Genomic DNA, 18,093 nt, shown 5'->3' on the forward strand with positions numbered 1-18,093 from the left:
AGGAGTCAGACATCACAAGCCCAGCAGCACCAGACAGGGCATCCCACTGCAGAGCCCCACGGTGGGTGGTGGCCACTGTTCTGTGACACTGGGCAATTCCAGCTTATGGCTCCCAGCTGTGCTAGGGGCAACTAAGGAGACCAGAGGTCCCAATTTTATAGGGACAGTCCCGATATTCGGGGCTTTGTCTTATATAGGCGCCCAGTACCCCCCACTCCCTGTCCTGATTGTTCACACTTGCTAGCTGGCATCTGGTCACCCTAGGTGCAGAAGTGCCTGGGAGCACCCAGCTCTGGGCTGAGGTTCCTCCTAAGCTTAGGGACGAACGGGGGGAGCTGCTCAGAGCCAGGTGCAGGGCCGCCCTCCGGCCGCAGGGGGGCAGCAGCGGCCCTTCAGCCTGGGCGTCTCTCCCGCCTGCCGCCTCTGTGGGCAGCCGGCCTGGGCTGCCGAATAAGATCCCGTTCCGGAGCTCTCGCGATCTCTTCCACGCCTCCATCATGGCGGTGAGTAGCCGCGGCCCGCAGGAGCGGGCTGGGGGAGGCTTGTCAATCCGCCGCCATCCTCCCCCGGCCGGGGCTGGCCGGGCCGGGCGCTTGCCCAGGCGGGTGGGAGAAGGGCTGTGGGTTCCTGAGGGGCCAACGTGGGGAGGTTCCGGAGTCTCCCCCGCTTGGGAGGCCTCTTCCGTGGGGCCAGGTGCCCTGAAATCTGTCCCCCCTCCTGCGGAGCCCGGGACCCTCTTTGCTTTGGAGCCCGGGACTGACAGCCCCCTGCCATGCAGTGGGTACCCTCAATGGTGGGGCGCCCTGCCTCAGAGCTTGGGCCTGAACCTCCCCCACCCAAATCTTGCCCCTTTCTTGGGATTGGTGCCCTTACCTGCCCTGGCTTAGGGTTAAACCCTCACGTTCCCCTTCCCGTGGGCTGTGATCTGTCCCCCATCCACAGAGCTATAGTCTGAATCCCTGGCCTCCCCTTCGCAGCCTTGCTGGGGGGCTCAAAGCTGCCCCAAACCCCCCTTCTTGCCCTACCCTGTAGCTCTCAAACCTGCTTTGAACACTGGCCCTGCAGTTAAGCTCTGTGGGGTGGTTGCATCTGTACAAATTGAATGGGAAGTGCTGGGCACTGCCTAGTACGGAATTCCCTTGCCCCCTGGATTGGAGTGTGTGAGGAGCACATATAGGGTGGAAGGGTGTCAGGAAAGCCAGGGCTAGTACTCTAGCTGGGTTAGATGATGGCTTGTGTCTATCAGCTGTATGCATTTTCTCTCTATAGCAAGATCAGGGTGAGAAGGAGAACCCCATGCGTGAGCTGCGCATCCGCAAACTCTGTCTCAACATTTGTGTTGGGGAAAGTGGTGACAGACTCACCCGGGCAGCCAAAGTGCTGGAGCAACTCACAGGCCAGACTCCTGTCTTCTCAAAGGGTAAGTCATTGCTTCTGTGGGGGAAACTGAATCATTCGGTGCGAAGTGCAGCAAGCGCGATCCCATCTTTATTAGATGTTGGGGAAACCGTTTTTGGTGCCACCAAAGGGAAAAAAGCAGTTTCGTCTTCTGGCTTCTGAAGGCAATGTCTTCAGACATAATTATTGCTTCCTCTTCTTAAAGCTTAAGTAGTACCACTGGCTGAAGTGTGCCATCCTTAGGGTTTATCCCTCCAGGTCAGGGGAGAGGTATGTGGGGAGGGTGGTATAGAGAAGCCTGCATTATCAGTGCCTGTTCTACCGCTGCATAAAACTCTATTAGATTTTAACTTTTACTATTGCCCTTTCCTCTCCCTAAATGTGGTGTCAAAAACAGTGTTGGAGTTTTTTTGCTTCAGTCTTATTAAAGCAAGAAACATGTTCCAGTCTGACTGAAAGCCATTGGAATAGCCCCGTGAGAGCAACTGACTGTGTATGTTTGTCTCCCACAGCTCGATATACTGTCAGATCCTTTGGAATCAGGAGAAATGAAAAGATTGCTGTTCACTGCACGGTTCGTGGGGCCAAAGCAGAGGAGATTCTGGAGAAAGGGTTGAAGGTGAGAATCTTGACTGCTTTAGCTGTTCATGTGGCTTGTTAAAAGCTTGCATGAACTCGAAGTTAGTGTAAACAAAATAATCTGTGCATTTAACAGTACTTTAAAATTGATGATTTACACTGTTCTCCTGTGTGGTCATTAGTTTCTCCCTTGTCAAAAAACAAACAAACAAACGTTAAACGCACATGGGAGCAGAAAGTCACTTATCAATTTCCAGAACAATTTTTTTAAAACTTCCGGACATACTGTTTAAGTGATGCTGTATCAAACTGGAATTTGAAAAAATTCGTTTTAAAAGAAAAACTCAGTTGCGTGTCCCCCCTAAGGGTATATCTACATTGCAGTCAAAAATGTGACTGCAGTACCTGTAGACATACCGGAGTTTACTTTGTTCAAGCTATCTCAAATAGCTGTGAAGCTGCAGTAGCATGGGCTGTACAAACGCACCTGCTAGAGTACGTACTGATACTCAGGGTTCCGGGTGGACTTGTCACCTGGACTGCTATTGTTGTTCAAGCTTGCTTGGGTGTGTCTACAATTGCTGCAGTCACAACTCTGCAGTGTAGACATACCCTGAATTTGTTAGGACCGAGTTGGTGCACGTACCTCTTCATCGTTGGAGAGCTCAGACCCTGCTCAAGGTGCAGGGTCTCAGATGGGTTCATGAAGTCTCTGTAGACAATGTTGTATCTGTCAGTATGACCTGCAGTATTAGATGTTAAAAGATCTAAACTGTGCATATACAGAGTTACAATACAGACAGACATTTAGTAATGTTTCTTATGATGTAGAGTTTCTGCTGTTTTCTGTAAATTTTTGTAATTTATCATTGCAATTTGCATGAAGTGTCCTGTGCTAACAATCCTCCTGGCTTTAAAAGTGATCAGGGTGCTTACTAGGACTCTAGGCTTTGTTAGGCACTTGTTGGCAGTTAAGATTCTTAGCTCTGTGTGTGCAATCTGGGCAGCCCTCTGTAACGCTGCCTTTGTTGCTGTCACGGGTGAAGAGGCCCGAATCTGCTGGATAAGAACCTGTTAGCTCTTGCCAGGAGTTATTTGGTTCCCAAGTGGACCCTGTCGCAGCTCAGTGGAAAAGCAGGACTCTGTTTGGAAAGACATAGAATGTAACTGGATCTAAATGGGTTTCAGGTGCGAGAATATGAGTTGAGGAAAAACAACTTTTCAGACACTGGGAACTTTGGCTTTGGAATCCAGGAGCACATTGATCTGGGAATTAAATACGATCCCAGCATTGGCATCTATGGCCTGGACTTCTATGTGGTATGTATGCTTTACTTCCTTGTCTCTGCCAGCTTTGTCCCAATGCTAGAGAGGTCACGTCTGGGTGCTCCAGAATAGCAGAAAGGTGTGGGCCACTGGGAAAGTCGGAACTGTCTTAAATGTCCGTATGCGGGGGAGGAAGGTGGAAAAGTGAGGTTTTAACTCGGTCCAGCTCTCTGTTTACAAAGAGGACACTAAACTCCTTGGGCTCAGCCAAATCAGCCAGGACATAACTTTGTAGCCAGTAGCAGAGAATGTTTTACTCTAGGTTTCATTGAGACTAGGTACTCTGCTTAGGTGGGTATAGCATAGGGAAACCCACTGGCATTTTGCATGAAACGTGTTTGCCTAATCCTGTCTGAAGATGAGTAAAACTAACAAAGTTACTGGTGTGCTAGAGATGGTGACCTTGGAGAGGAACAGCTGAGCTAAATTTTGCTTTATCTTCATGGCATCTTTGCTCTTCAGACAATATAATAGTGTCTGGCACATTTGAAGGTGCAGCTCTCCAGGCCTGGGGATCTGTGAGAATTTAGGCAGGCTAGTATCCATTAGGCTGTGTATTTTGTATTCTAAAATTTGAGTTCACTTCTTGGCTTCATTGTTTTGCCCACGTGCTAATATATGAAGACCAGTCCTTCCTGAGTAGGAAGTCACTCTGGTCCCTCCATGGCTGATGCACAGTGTAGAGAACAAGGCCATCAGAAACCCACCACCTTCTTTTCCAAGTGCAAGATGCATGTCTTTGACTTGGCCTTCTCTAACCTAAATACATACGGTTTAAATATCCATGTTGTTATCAAAACAAGAAACTCCATTGCATGCTTTTCCTGTTGAGAGGATGGGGACCAGACACATGATAGATGTTAGTCATATGGCTGAATGGGCTACTGGAAAGCAGTTAGCTGCTAATCTGATGAGCACAGTATACATTTCTGTAGTATAGAATAGCTAACTCAGGATGTGCATACTTTCCTATTTCAAAAAGTGACATTCCCCTTTTCTACAGAACAGGCACCACAAGGGTGGCAGCAGTACCAGCATGTTCCTTTTCCACTGCTCTCCAAATATGCTTCAGCAATGACATAGAGGGAGCACCACTTTAGCCATGTGTTTACTGTGGGGAAAAACGTGAACTAAAGCATATTGGCATATTTAAAAACACCATTTTTCCTAGTGAAGATGAGTCCTTAGAATGAGAAGGTAACTAAGTCTCCAGGGCTCATTCTTTGGTTCCTCTGCTGAGACTGCCAGCATAATAACTTATGGGGCTTGCTGTTTCCTAAGAACTGATTTTATCAAGTCACTTCACATAGGTTGCCGAATACCATCACAGTAGTAGCTTTTGATCTTCTTTGGGACCAGTGGCCTACAGGTACAGTTGCCATTAGAGGGTCTATTTCTTGCTTGGGTTTTAGTGCAGACAACAATACAAATGTCACTCTGATGGAGAATCTTTTCTCTCCATATGATGAGTCTTGAAAAAGAGTCTTGAACTGCATCTTCAGATATTAAAAAGTGCTCTCTGTCTATTCCAGGTTCTGGGCAGGCCGGGCTTCAGCATTGCTGACAAGAAGCGCAAAACCGGCTCCATTGGAGCCAAGCACAGAATTGGGAAGGAGGAGGCCATGCGCTGGTTCCAGCAGAAGGTAAGCGCCAACCTCATTTTCAAGTCAATCAAGCTATTCAGTGGCCTAGTGAGCTACCTCAAATATAGCCTGCTCACTCTTGCTGACCCAGTCTGTGATCTTCTAGTGAAAAGTGCCGACATGCTACTGAGCTGTGATGTGAGCATCTCATTAGCATGGGATTTTGAAGGGAGCAGAAGCATCTCTGAAGTGAAGGGTTTTCACTCCTTAGCTTTCCTCCTTTTGTGGTGGAAACCTGAAGCATAAAGAATTGCGCCTGGACTGCAAGAAAGCTCCTCCTAAGCAAATCTGCTTATAAAGCATTTAAACAGGTGATTGTTAAAGGATAGTCCTAGGTGCAGGTTTCACTGCAGTGTGGTGAATTCCAGAAGTCGAATACTGTTCTACTAGTCTCTGTTCCCTAAGATGTTTTGCCATATCCACAATCTGGGGCTGGGGGGGTGGCAGCAGAGTACCAAGGTAGACCACTACAAATCTGACCATGGGGGTTGAAAATCTGCTGCAGTAGACACACTCAAAGGAAACAGCAAATTAGATGGGCTACGGTTGCCTCAGTCCCAATATCCTGCTTCCCGTGGACTGCTGGTCCCATGTTCCAGGCTCTTACACTATCAGAGGAGCAGCTTCTGTGACTGCTGCTATGAAAGAAATATGTAGACAATGCTGGTGAGGAGGTGCCTTGTGCAGGGAATAGGATCTGTCCTGCTAGCTAGTCTGTATATAGTAGAGGAATGATGTTCACTTTTTTTAATTGTATAAAACAGTTATACAAAATGGGGGTTTACGTTCAATTTCTCACTTGCGTTTCTGTGATTGGGATAGGCCCCATGGCATGTAGACTCTGTTCTACATATTGGGTGGCCGAAGCTGAACGTTATTTAACCCTGATTTCTAGGCCCAAGGATTCAGGTAATAGTTGTGACCTGCAAAAGGGAAAACTGCTTTGTTTTTTTCCACTTGAGAAGTGTGCGGCCTTTTTACGTGAGCAGTGTTGGGTCTTCCCTGTCCTAGCTGAGGGCGTAGAACTGTTCTGCTTGATGTCTCCAATTGAGCAGGCAGGATTTCTAGTCACTGTCTAAATATTGTGGGTTGTTACTTATTTAGCATAACTCTTGGCAAACACTTGTGAGCAAAGCTTCATATGAGTTTCAACATTCCATTGAGGCGTGAACTCCCACTGCTGTTCGAGCAAACCCAGGAAATCTTGATGTGGTGATTGTAAAGCAGCCAAAAGGCCTCTCGAGAGACACCTGTTGTGCTGTCTTTATCCACCATAAAGAGGCAGAAAGGCTTCCAAATCCAATTCTGTCATTGTGCAGGTCACCTTTAACTTGCCTTACAACAGGGATTCTCAAACTTCATTGCATTGCAACCCCATTCTGACAACAAAATTTATTACACGATCCCAGGAGTGGGGGGCCCAAGCCCCACTGTCCTGTGCATGGGGACTAAAACTGAAGCCCAAGAGCTTCAGCCCCAGGCAGAGTGCTTGTAACCTGAGCCCCGCCACCCAGGGCTGAAGCCCTCGGGTTTTGACCCCAGGAAGTCTAAGCCAGCTCTGGGGTCCCCATTAAAACAGGGTCATGACCCACAGTTTGAGAACCGCTGCCCTACAACTTGCTGTCCTCTAACAGATTCATTCTCACTGAGCTGTGGGCAAATAAGACCACCTACCTCGTCTACAAACTATTGGGCAAGTTTTGGGTGTCTCTTTGGCCTGAAGCATCTAGACCATGGTAGAAGCAAGTTCAGCTATTCAGTAGAGTTGTACTTTAAAGACTGCCTGTAAGCCGTGGGCGGACTCACAGGCCAGGACTGTCTAAATGAAACCTCAACACTGGAATTCACTTCCATGTCCACTTTCTTACGACAGGTTTATTAATAAACATGATGAAGAAAGGTTGATATATTTGGTAATGGAGACCTTTCCTACTTTCTGCAGCTGGAATGGGGAAGAACAAACCACCTTTCGCTATCGTGTAGGTCCCATTAGCCCTTTTCTAGCTGCTCTGGGAAGACCCATGCCTGAGCTTCCCTGACCTCCTGGAACAATCTTCTGTCTACTGCCCCTGTTAAGAGGCATGTGGCCTTCTCTGGCTACCTGTAAGGCTGTGTGCTTGCCCATTCCTGAGCATGTGTCCTGTGACTACAGCTTCCAGTTACAAGAGCTGTAACATGCACATTGGGATGCTCACATGTGCCCCAAGGTCCAGTGCCCTGTTACAAACCCAGTCAGATTAAATCTTTTTCTCAGTTTGGGGAGAGAGGACTTCCTCACCTAATTAACATTTCACATAATTGAAACTGAATCCCCCTTATTACCAGATTCCAAGCTTTTCACTTGGGCAAAACCTCCTTCCATTGAAATGCATAGTAATTTTGTGGGAGTTAAGCATTTGCAGGGTCAGCCTTCTGCAATGTTCCTGCCACTAAAGCTAAGATGCAAAGAGTAAGTCATTCAAAGGGACTAGTTTTCACTTGTTCAGAGGTTGTTTTACCTCCTGGTTTGTTCTGCTGCCCTGTCTGGCTTGCAAACAGTATTCTAGGCAGTCGTCTTCTTTTTTTTCTTCTTTTTTTTTTTTTTTTTTTAAGTCTTTCATTGGAAATGCATTCCTGGGAATATCTTTTTCTGCACTTAGCTTTTGTAAAAAACTTCATTTTCACAACCTAAGTCTTTTGGGTCAAACTGATCTGATTGACAGATCACTATTAAAAGAACACTAAAAAACCGAAAATAAGATGGAAAGTCAGGTTCCTTGTTCACTTTGCAGACTGTAAATTTGGATGATCAGAGTCTTACTGTAAGTCACATCTGTGACCTGATATAAGTGGTGACCGTAGTCTCCTCTTGGGCACAACCACAGTTCTTGACTGGCCCTGATTTCTGACGCTCCCTTTTCTCTCTCTTGCAGTACGATGGCATCATCCTTCCAGGCAAATGAGCAGTTCCAGATACCAAAAATGCAAATAAAATTTTCTAACATTTAACTTCCTGCTGTGCATTTTGTGATTGGCTCCTCACCATAAGCTGCTGGAACTTGAATCCGATCAAACGAGAGGAGAGCAGACCCCCACTGGTGCGGATGCAGTGTGCAGCAGAGGTGGCCAGTCGGTGCTGTGCTCTTGGAATGGGAGTTGCTGTCCAGATGGTAGAACCACGGTGTGAATTAAGAGAACTTCACTCCATTTCTGTGCTGGCCAAGAGGGGAAGCTACGGATAAAATTTAAAACCTAGTTCTAGGGGCAGAGGATGGGCAACCAGACAGTGTGAAAGTAGAACTAGAGCAAGATTTGTGAAGCATTTAGGGACCTGAGCTATAGCCCTAAGTAGAGAGAAAATAAAATCTAACCTACATGATCTGATCCTAAAAGGCCTCTTAGCATGTCATGTTGAGGTTAGTGCGAACTTAAGAGGGACTCTCCCACCACTGGCTGAAACCATGAATGGTTTTCTCTGCTCTTGGACCAAAACATCCATTTCAGTCCAAAGGCAAGAGCACAAGTGGTGGGGACTAAAGGTGGCTGAGGCTTGATGACTAAACAACCATAATATATTCTTAACTGGGCCTCTGATTAGAGGAGCTAGTACATCCCCTATCAAGTGCTTATAAGCCCTGCAAAAGTAGTGACTAAGAGCTTGCTCTCTCTTGAGCTGCTGGCTAACTGTTCTAGTGCACTCAGTTGAGAACCAGCATCCAGTGCTGTTAGTTACCACCAGAGGGTGCAGAAGATCGAGACAAAGAAATAGCTGGAGCTTATTTCAGCTGGTCTGAGAATCCAGCATCCGTCACCTAAGCTCACCTGGTGCACAGCTGCTAGAATAGAATCTGGGAGTTCTGCTTTGTACTCCTGCACCAGGCAACCTTTTTTCGGTATTCTGACACAGTCCCCAGACACATTTTTCTATATGTCTGGCAATAGAGCGATTACTCTTACATGGGCTTTAAAATGGAGTACAGATATTTAGGAGGAAAGAATCCTGTGTCCTGTTTTTAGCCAGCTTTTTTCCTTCTCTCCAGCATACTGGGAATATAACAGCCTCACAGTACCATAGTCCATGTAACAGACAAGTTACTCCTTGAGATGTTCATCTTTTATTCTATTTCATAGATACCCTTCTCTTCAAGACAATGCAGTTCATACAGGTAGAGTCAAACATTCCCTAATGCCTATTTGCAGCTTCTCTGCCCCATAATGAATTCTTTCCCAGCTCTAATGCTCATGCAACAGTGAATAGCTCACAAATGAGGCAAACGCACATCCATCAAACATGCTTTGACTTGGACTCCCGGGCACCACTTGCTCTGTACTAGTAACTAATACATTGGCTCGATGCCTATCCAATACTTTGGAAGCTCATCTTTCTTCGTACCATGGAAAGCATTGTCGTCCGTGTTCTAACTAGTGAACTGAGCCAATGCTGGCAGCAACAGAGTTGTGAAAGGAAAAATGGAGTGTGGCTTGGTTGGTTGGTTGATAGAGAAACAAACCTATGGTCAGTGGTTTAGCTGTTCTTCACCTAGAGCTCCCACTATCCTTGAATAGGTTTATGCTTGTTAGAGTGAACTCTACCTGAAATCAATGCATTTCTTAATTGAAGTGTAAATTCCACTGGAAACCCATCAGAGGCACTTGCGCCATCTTGCAGCTAGGATTGAGAAAATGACCAAGTGCAGTTAAATTTACTGCATGTCTCTCTTGGCTGTCCTTCCCCTGACCCCCACTTCTCTCTATCATTTAATACAGCTGCACTCCGTTAAAGAGCTAGCCAGGGTTTAGGAGTGTAATGTGGTTCATTAAACATGGTTTCAGCCTGGCTGAACAAACAAGACCAAACTTAGAATGGCTGGCGCATAAACATGTTTGCTGGCCACCCCACAGGTTGTATGGTTGTATAGACAGAACCCAAGACTCGGCTAGTCTACACTGAAAATGTACATTGGCATATCTGTGTCTCAAAGGTGTGAAAAATCTACACCCCAAGAGACAGTTACCCTGACTTAACTGTCCATGTAGACCGCGCTAGGGTTGATGCAAGAATTCTTCTGTCGACCTAGCTACTGTCTCTCAGGAAGGTGGATTAACTACAGTGATGGGAGAAGCCTTTCTGTCACTGTAGCAAGTGTCTACACTGAAGCACTGCAGCTGTTCGGCTGTAGCATTTTAGGTACAGACATGGGGCTTGGCTACAGTGGCACAGCAGCGGTGCTTCAGTGTAGACAACCTAGGCTGAGGGGACAGATTCGCTGTCGGTGGAAGTAATCCACTTCCCTGAGAGGCAGTAGCTAGGTCTACAGGATGATCCACATCATAGACCGGGGCCAGGAAATAAGCATCAATCTCGTCTCAGTGCTGCTGCACGTCACACCTTAATGAGTGTTCCAGTGCCCCACTTGCACCCCACTATGGGCAGGGGCTCAAAGTGCTACTTAATAGAAGGAGGGTGGAAAGTAACTTCTCTCTCCAGTTTACGGCTCTTCTAATTGTATGGCAACTCTCTGGTGGGCAGCATGGCTTAATGGACTATGGGGTTATTACAGTTCTAGTAGGGGGTGAATTCCGTGCTTTTAACTGAAATGTGACAGCTCTACCAGGGAGTTAGCACAGTACAGCCCTTTAAACCACACCTTGTCCCCTCATTCACAAATACATTCACAATATGCAGATCCTTTCATCCAACAATGCAAACATCTAGTCCATTAAATTCTCCCCCTGTACCATTGTCCTGCCCAAAGGTTTCTTCCTTTAGATTTTTAAGAATTTTCCATATTCCAGGTTCTCTGCTGTTGTGTTAACAGTGGGGAGCAGTGGCTGAGGCCAGGTGTAGGTTGAGGTAAGCAACCCTCGCCTACTGCCTGTGACTATAACTCGCCTTGTGTGAATATTATTGAGACTGGACTTCCTGGTTAAGGTTTGTATAGGTACTTGCCCCTAGTGCAGTGATGAGGAGGGAAAGGGTTTTGTATCCCTGTAATTTACAGGTCTGTTTACATCTAATTATCTGGTGTCCTAGCAACTCACTTCCCTTGACACTATTAAAGAAGATAAATACATTTTCTCTGATTTAACAGGTACATGTCTCGGGTGACAGTGTTCTTTCTTAGCCTTATTTCTTTCTTCTGGCTAACGTAAAAGGGTGTAACTACTGTAATTTTTAAGAGTGTCTCATCATTTTTACTATCCCTGTAATAGGATCTCTGTAAGTGACTCCAGTTTATTTGTATGTTTTCCTGTTTGTTTTACCCAGCTCTAATACAGTCTATACTGCAACCAGATTGGTGATCAAAATCCTCCATTCCTCCCTGGTTGCTTCAGTGCCTCATGCCCTGCTTAGCAGCTGTGTTTAAAGTTACAGGCATTCATAGGTACCTTGACACGCAGCCTGAAATGCAGACAGTCCATCAAACATTTCCATAGAGCTCAAAACTTGCCTTGATAGAAGGAGATTTGAGGAGACTGTAGAAGGACTCCAAACTGAAATGACAGTTGGTGCAGTGGCTTTCTAACCTTAACTCTGACCCTTATAAAGCAAAAAAAAACCTCCTAAAATGACAGGTTGAAAAGAAGGGGAGGAAACCCTATTTACCTTTTAGCTGTGTTAAGGGGTGACATGAGTTGCAGCACTGGTCCAGCAGGGCTGCTTGCTAGGAGGAGAGGGGTGGCAATTTTCATTTCTATGGCACCTTCCAGCTGAAGATCTCCAAGTGCTTTATGGGGAGGGTTGTTCTTTCCATGATCCCCCTTTTACAGACAGGGAAACAGGAGGAGGAGAGTGAAGTGACTAGCCCAAAATCACACAGTGAGTCCCAACAGCAGTTACATTTCCTGACTGCCAGCTGTAACCACTGAACCACCTTGTCTCCCTGTTACATCTTGCAGCAAGAGGAATTAAACCATTATCTAGAGCTAAAAGGTGCCTTGTTTGGGGGTCTCAGGCGGATCTGAAATGCTACTACCTAAAGAATTAGGTGTCTTCCCTTATCCATAATGTGGGAATAAATCTGGTTAAAAAATGACCAGATTTGGGAAACTTCTCTTCCGAACATCAGACTGGCTGCAATGTTCCCAGGAAACCTGAACTCTAGTTGAAGCTGGTGAAGGGTGGTGGGGCTTTGCCTGCCCTGGTTGAGTCACATATTCTGATCATTACCTGATACCATCAGCAGGATCTGGATGTGCTGACCCATTGTCAGATCTCACTGGCTTCCCTGATTAGATGGGAGACAAAACCAGGCTGAGAATGGAAAGAATCTAGAAACCCTGGCGGTATGCATAGGGACTCTATTATTCTGTCTATATTGTCTTGCTAGGTGCTGGCTTGCGTGAGGGTGGTGAGGTTGCTTGTAATTGGGTTGATCTGCAGTCCATAGTGGGGAGGTGTGTGACAGAGGATAGAGCCTACCCACGTCACTGAAAGGAATATGGGCTTTTCTGGCAACATTGGGATGTTCCATGTGCCACCCACCCTGCTCTGTGGTGCAGGAGAAAACCCTGCAGTGGCTTCCTGGCCTCAGGGAACAGTCTATCGCAGGAGGCCAACGTCTAGCTGGGTAACACAGGAGTTAGACATTAAGGTGCTTTGCCAGTGGTGGCCGCAGCTCTCGGCCACCTAAGTGGTCAGATAAGGACCCAGCCCACCAGCCGCACGTCATTCCCCATCTGACTGTAGTGCAGGTAGGCTGAAGAAGAGATGGGAGGCCTCTGACTTGAGGAGGGAGGGGATCGGACATAGAGATGAGCAGAGACAATGCTAAAGCTGAGCATGTCCTCAGGGATTCTTAGCTTTGAAGTGCTTCCTCCCAGTAGCGGTCAGTGTCATTTTACCCATGGTGTAAGGGGGCTAGTGACCTGCCTAAGGCCATAGAGGGCTTTCGTTTCACAGGTGGAATAAGAATTCAGGCATTTCTAGCTCCCAGGGCCCTGTGCTAACCATTAGACTGTGTGTCAAAGATCGCCGAACACTGCTCTAACTGCTAGAGCGTGCCACTCCACGGGCTCCCCTACTGCTGTGAAATGAGCTATTGCTTAGTTCCCAGATCTCTTGGTGTGTTCCGATCTCAGCTGCCCTGCAATCTGAGACAAGGTTTGAGCTCTGTCTGCATCCCCAGCTGCAGGCGGAAATGCTAGCCCCCGACTCCTCCATTAAATGCTGACCGCTGCTGATGCCACTGAGCTAGTCCTGGATCCCTTGCTTCTTGGGTGCGGGAGGGTGATGGTGCAGCAGGACAGCCCACGGTGGCCTCAGGGAGATCCTCCTCCTCTGCCCATTCATTCAGGTTGGGGTTGTAGCTCTGCACACACTTCTGGTATTTCTTCCCACTCTCTTCCAGCCTCCCACGAGGCAGATGTGCCCGTCAAGGTATTGTTACCCGGCCGTGCTGCCCCCAGTGGGCACGGGCGCCACATAGCTCCACTGGCCTGTGTCAGGATTGGTAGCACTCCACGGGGATCCACATCCACCCGCTCACCTCGAGGGCCCAGGCTGGCTACCCCCTAGGACGTACGCACGATCAGCCCAGGTGGCAGCGCAGTGCCAGCCCCTGGGGGTGCTGAGCCCAGCCCGGTCTCTCCAGGTGTCTGTGTCTGGGCTCGTAGCTGCACACGGTGGCGCGAGTAAACAGTTGTTGATGTAGCCCCCAGTGACTAGGATCTTGCCGTCGATGACCGTGCTGGCGTGGGCAGCAGCGAGGGATCTCCATGCCGGCCTTGCTCTGCCAGCTGTTGGTGGAAGGGATGTAACAGTCGATGGAGGCAAGGACCCGCTCTGCATTGCGCCCACCGATGGCGTAGAGGAGACCGTTGTAGGCACTCAGACTGAAGTGAGTCCTCTTGTGCAGCATGCTGGCCAGGTGCAGCCAGGTGTTGAAGCGAGGCATCATACCTGCGGAGAGAAGGAAGAGCGATCACCTAGCCTCTGATCCCATGCTGCGGAGGGCTGCTCTGAACCCGCCCTGGGGACATATGATCTCTCCCTTCTACCCCTGCTTGACAACGACAAGTTACTGATCATGCATCTCTCAAGCCACAGATCCTACATCACACCTCTGATCTTCCCCTCATGCCCCTGCAGCGCAAAGCTGAGCACATGCTGCAAGGCAAACTGCTGCAGTGCGAACCTAAGCCCCCGGCAGGCAGATGGCATTGCAGTTACTGTACCCAGAAAAACAATCCAAGGGAAAGTCTGGCAAGGCCAGAACAGCTGAATAAGATACGGGACTAGAAATAGAAAGGAGGAGACCTGACGGGTGGAATCTATAGGCATTTCTCAGCTGCAGGAAAAATACATGGTGCAGGGGCCGTCCCCATGTTTTATTAACTTTTGAATGAATTCAGTGGTTGTGAATGGCCTGGGCCAGGCAGGCTCTGAACATGCTGCTTGCCCTGTGGTGTATCCCACTGTGTATTCCTGACCTAGGCTTAGCCTGCCCTCCCAATCCTGAGCCCCAGAAGCTTCTAGCACTGTATCTTGACCGATAAGAAGCCCTTTCCAAGTTCATCCTTAGACCTATTCATTCTAGAGAGGTTCTTCTGTCCTCATCCCAGTAGTATTTGAAAGCCTGCTAGTAGTGCATGAAGACATGCTTGCATATGTCCTATGAGGGGGTTTTCTTTCTCACATTCTCTCCCCTAGCAGAGGCTAGCAACTGTTCCTAACTCTGTGATGATTTTGTGATCTGGGGATAATGTCTCAGAGGGAATTAGACTGAGACCAATAACTCATGTCAGGAAGGCAAACTTGAACACAGATTTCTGGAAGGCAAAATGCTATTCATTAACTGTGCTGGATTTCCTTTGTAGCATCCATGTTCTTTATTCTGATGCCAATATTTTATTTATTATTTATTTATTTATTGCACCTTTATTCAGGGTTGCAAGCCCAACCCCAACTGTGTGTGTCTCGATTTTCAACAACATTCTCCATTTGGTGTTGCCAGGGTTACCTTTCTCCTCTGTTAATAATAATCCCCACACAGTCCCATGACATGTTTCATAAGAACTTTCCAAAAACCCAAACCCTCCACTTAAACTGTGCGACAAGAAGAAAAGAAAGAAGACAACAAAAGAAATTACACAGAGGGTGAATTTAATTTTTTTTAAACTAATTCTGCCAAACTGGGAATCAGCTAAAGAATGGAAACTGACAATTTATATATAGATTTGAGCAATCTCCAGCCAGAATAGAAAAGATAAGCTTGAAGAGCCACAAAAAGGCAGAGAAATTACATGAAAGCTGCTCTTGCTTTCTGGACCTGTATCATTAACTGTCTGACTAAATAACGGATGTTCTTATTATTTATTTGTATTATGGTAGAGCCTGGAGGCTTCAACTAAGATCAGGGCCCCAGTTGTGCTAGGAGCTGTACATACACATAGTAAGAGACAATTCCCTGTACCACAGAGCTTACAATCTAAGTGGGTAAGACAGACAAGGGGTGGGAGGAAAAAACAGAGGCAATGACTCGGCCAAGTCACACAGCAGATAAATGGCAGAGCTGGGGATAGATTGCAGGTCTTTTGTCGCCCACTCTGCTGGTCTATACTGCTTCTCTGATAGGATAGTCCTTAACGTAGCACTATTTCACTCTGTGTGCTCCTGGAGCTATGTGTGTATGATAGATATTTCTGATTGATTTAGCCTGTATTTTCCTCCTGCTCATTTACCCTTGTGAAAAATATCTTCAGAAAAAATGATGATAGAATTTGCTGTTGCTTAATGCGTGTAATCCTATCTGTCCCTTAAGGCTGGGCCCAAAGATTATAACAACCTACTACTCACGCGCAGCAAAAGGAGTTCTCCTTTAGCTTTTGTGATAGAGGCCTGCATTTGAGATCTCAGGTTCAAACCCCATTGATGATTGTGGCGGGTATGTATGCAGCCACAGGTTTGTAACTGAGTACTTATATTTTTAAATGCACTCTCATGGGAAACTGTCTTTGCCTTGAGGAAATTTGTGTTACCTGCACAGACTGTTGACTGCATGCTTAGCCTGGGTTCCTAGCATCGTTTTGATCTTCCCCTCCTGCCACATAGAGGAACCCATCCATCACAATGACGCACTGGTTGAAACTTTTTGCTGGCATCTCAGCCATCTTGTTCCAGTTTCCATCCAGGTCCCTGTAGCTGATCTCTCTGCTAAGAGCTTTCTCGGTCAAAGCTGGACGGCCACCAACTGTGACTAGCACCCTTTGGCCTCCACGGATTTTGGTTCTTCTGGACTGAAGAGTATTTTGCTGGTAAGGAAGCAGATGGTAATTCATAGCCTCTACCAGCAGCCCTGTGGCACTCAGGATCTTGCATCATCCGTGGTACTGGTTGCACATGGTTGACCAAATCAGGAGCTGATATGGTGCCAAATCTAATGTTGCTTAGGAGGTTGGCAGCGTATGTGAGTCGCTTAGGGTCAAACTCGAGCCATCCTCATGGCAATCTGGAAGGCGATAACCTCATCTGGGATCTGCAGACCATCATCAATCAGCAGCTCGTTCAGCTGGTCAAAGGTGAGTTTCATGAACTGCTCAGTCTCAGAGAACTCCAGGAAGTTTCCTGGATGAACTTTTGGGTGGCGTCCTTGGTCTGACTGAGGTTGTACGTCCCCGAGATGTTGGCGATATACATGCAGTTCTCTACGTTTAGCTCCTGAATGAGGAAGTCACTGCATATGTTGAGCAGAGCATGTATCTGTAGGCGGCTGGCAGTTGAGATGGTGCTGCCAATGGTGTACAGGGAGAGATTCAGCTTACCGGTGTAGGCATAAGTGATAATGGCAGTCAAGCCCAGAGGGGAGACATCGCTGAGTTCTACTCGTGGCAGGTTGGGATCTCTCTTCAGCAGGCTGTGGAAATACTCGCTGCATGAAGCCATGACGAGCTTATGGACATCGAAGGACTTGGTTTTGGTGGCAATGGTGAGGTCACAGAGGAACCGCTCTTGGCGCATTTGACTCATCTCCTCCAGGAGGCTGCCTCCATGACTGGGGTTCTTGACCTCTGTGGCAGTGCAGCGGAAGCCATTGGAGACATTTTCATACAGACCGTTCAAGTGGTTGAGGTGATCAATATCCAGCAAAGTGTCCTCCACCACCACATGGGCCAGGGGACCCTCGCCCTTGTCCACTTTGTTCTCTTGGGATTTTTCTTCTTGGGTGCCATCTCAGTGGAGGTTGGCGTCAGATGGTGATTCTACAGAGACAGGAAAAGTTAGAAGACACTGTAGCAAGAAGTACTGTAGATGTAGAAGTACTGTAGATATCGCTAAGTAATGGCTTTGGTACAGGAATAGGCAAGGGGGTCAGAAATTTTTGTCAGAACAATTTTTCATTGGAAAATTCCATTTTGGCAAAACTTTTTTTCTTCCCCCAAATCATATAGATTTTGACAAAAAATGTGTAATGAAAAAAATTGAGGGAAAAAATTGAAATGTTTGTTTTAAAATGTTCAGAATGAAAAGATTTGATGTTTCAGTTCAAAATGACTTTTTTGTTTAGACATTCACTTATTTTACATAAAAAATTTTAAAAATCTTTTAAAAGGGTTGAAATTTAAACAAAATGTTTAGATTGACCCAAAACAAAACACAAATTGGGAATTTTCTTTCATGAAAAATTTCAAAATCTCAACATTTTGGGCGGGGGCGTAAAATCCATTTTGTGACCAGCTCTAGTGAAGGCACATGGGCCCTGATCCAAAGATCTTGAACTCAGTGGAAAAACTCTCTTTGGATAAGGGAGTCAGAATGGAAACCTCTCCCCAGCTTTTTTGATTTTGAAGGAGAAAGTAGTTAAAGACATTGAAGTCAATGGTAAATGGGAAAAAATACAACATGGTTTTACAAAAGGTAGATCGTGCCCAAACCAACCTGATCTCCTTCTTTGAGAAAGTAACAGATTTTTTAGGACAAAGGAAACCCATGGATCTAATTTACCAAGATTTCAGTAAGGCGTTTGATACAATGCCACATGGGGAATTATTAGTTTTAAATTGGAAAAGATGGGATCAATATGAACATTGAAAGGTGGATAAGGAATTGGTTAAAGGGGAGACTACAACGGGTCCTACTGAAAGGCGAAACTGTCAGGCTAGAAGGGAGGTTACCAGTGGAGTTCCTCAAGGGTCAGTTTTTTGGAACCAATCTTATTTAATCTTTTTA

General features: G+C 46.7%; 1 protein-coding gene and 1 pseudogene across 1 annotated transcript; one reads left to right on the forward strand and one right to left on the reverse strand.

The window, feature by feature from the left end:
• The first annotated feature begins 387 nt into the window (after nucleotides 1-387).
• Nucleotides 388-7,902, forward strand: RPL11 (ribosomal protein L11). Its single transcript, XM_038377890.2, has 6 exons — nucleotides 388-503; nucleotides 1,270-1,420; nucleotides 1,911-2,017; nucleotides 3,166-3,297; nucleotides 4,836-4,946; nucleotides 7,859-7,902. Exons 1-6 carry the CDS (start codon nucleotides 498-500, stop codon nucleotides 7,886-7,888), a joined length of 537 nt encoding a protein of 178 aa, XP_038233818.1. The 5' UTR covers nucleotides 388-497; the 3' UTR covers nucleotides 7,889-7,902.
• Nucleotides 7,903-12,681: 4,779 nt separating this feature from the next.
• LOC119845501 lies at nucleotides 12,682-17,096 on the reverse strand (annotated as a pseudogene).
• Between the last annotated feature and the right edge of the window lie 997 nt (nucleotides 17,097-18,093).

The sequence above is a fragment of the Dermochelys coriacea genome, chromosome 19 (assembly GCF_009764565.3).
Source record: "Dermochelys coriacea isolate rDerCor1 chromosome 19, rDerCor1.pri.v4, whole genome shotgun sequence".
Lineage (NCBI taxonomy): Eukaryota > Metazoa > Chordata > Testudines > Dermochelyidae > Dermochelys > Dermochelys coriacea.

Excerpts from the sequence above, each read along its gene's own strand:
- RPL11 (XM_038377890.2), top strand. Across the intron at positions 2,018-3,165 it reads TTCTGGAGAAAGGGTTGAAG|GTGCGAGAATATGAGTTGAG; the intron begins GTGAGAATCTTG and ends AATGGGTTTCAG. Across the intron at positions 3,298-4,835 it reads ATGGCCTGGACTTCTATGTG|GTTCTGGGCAGGCCGGGCTT; the intron begins GTATGTATGCTT and ends TGTCTATTCCAG.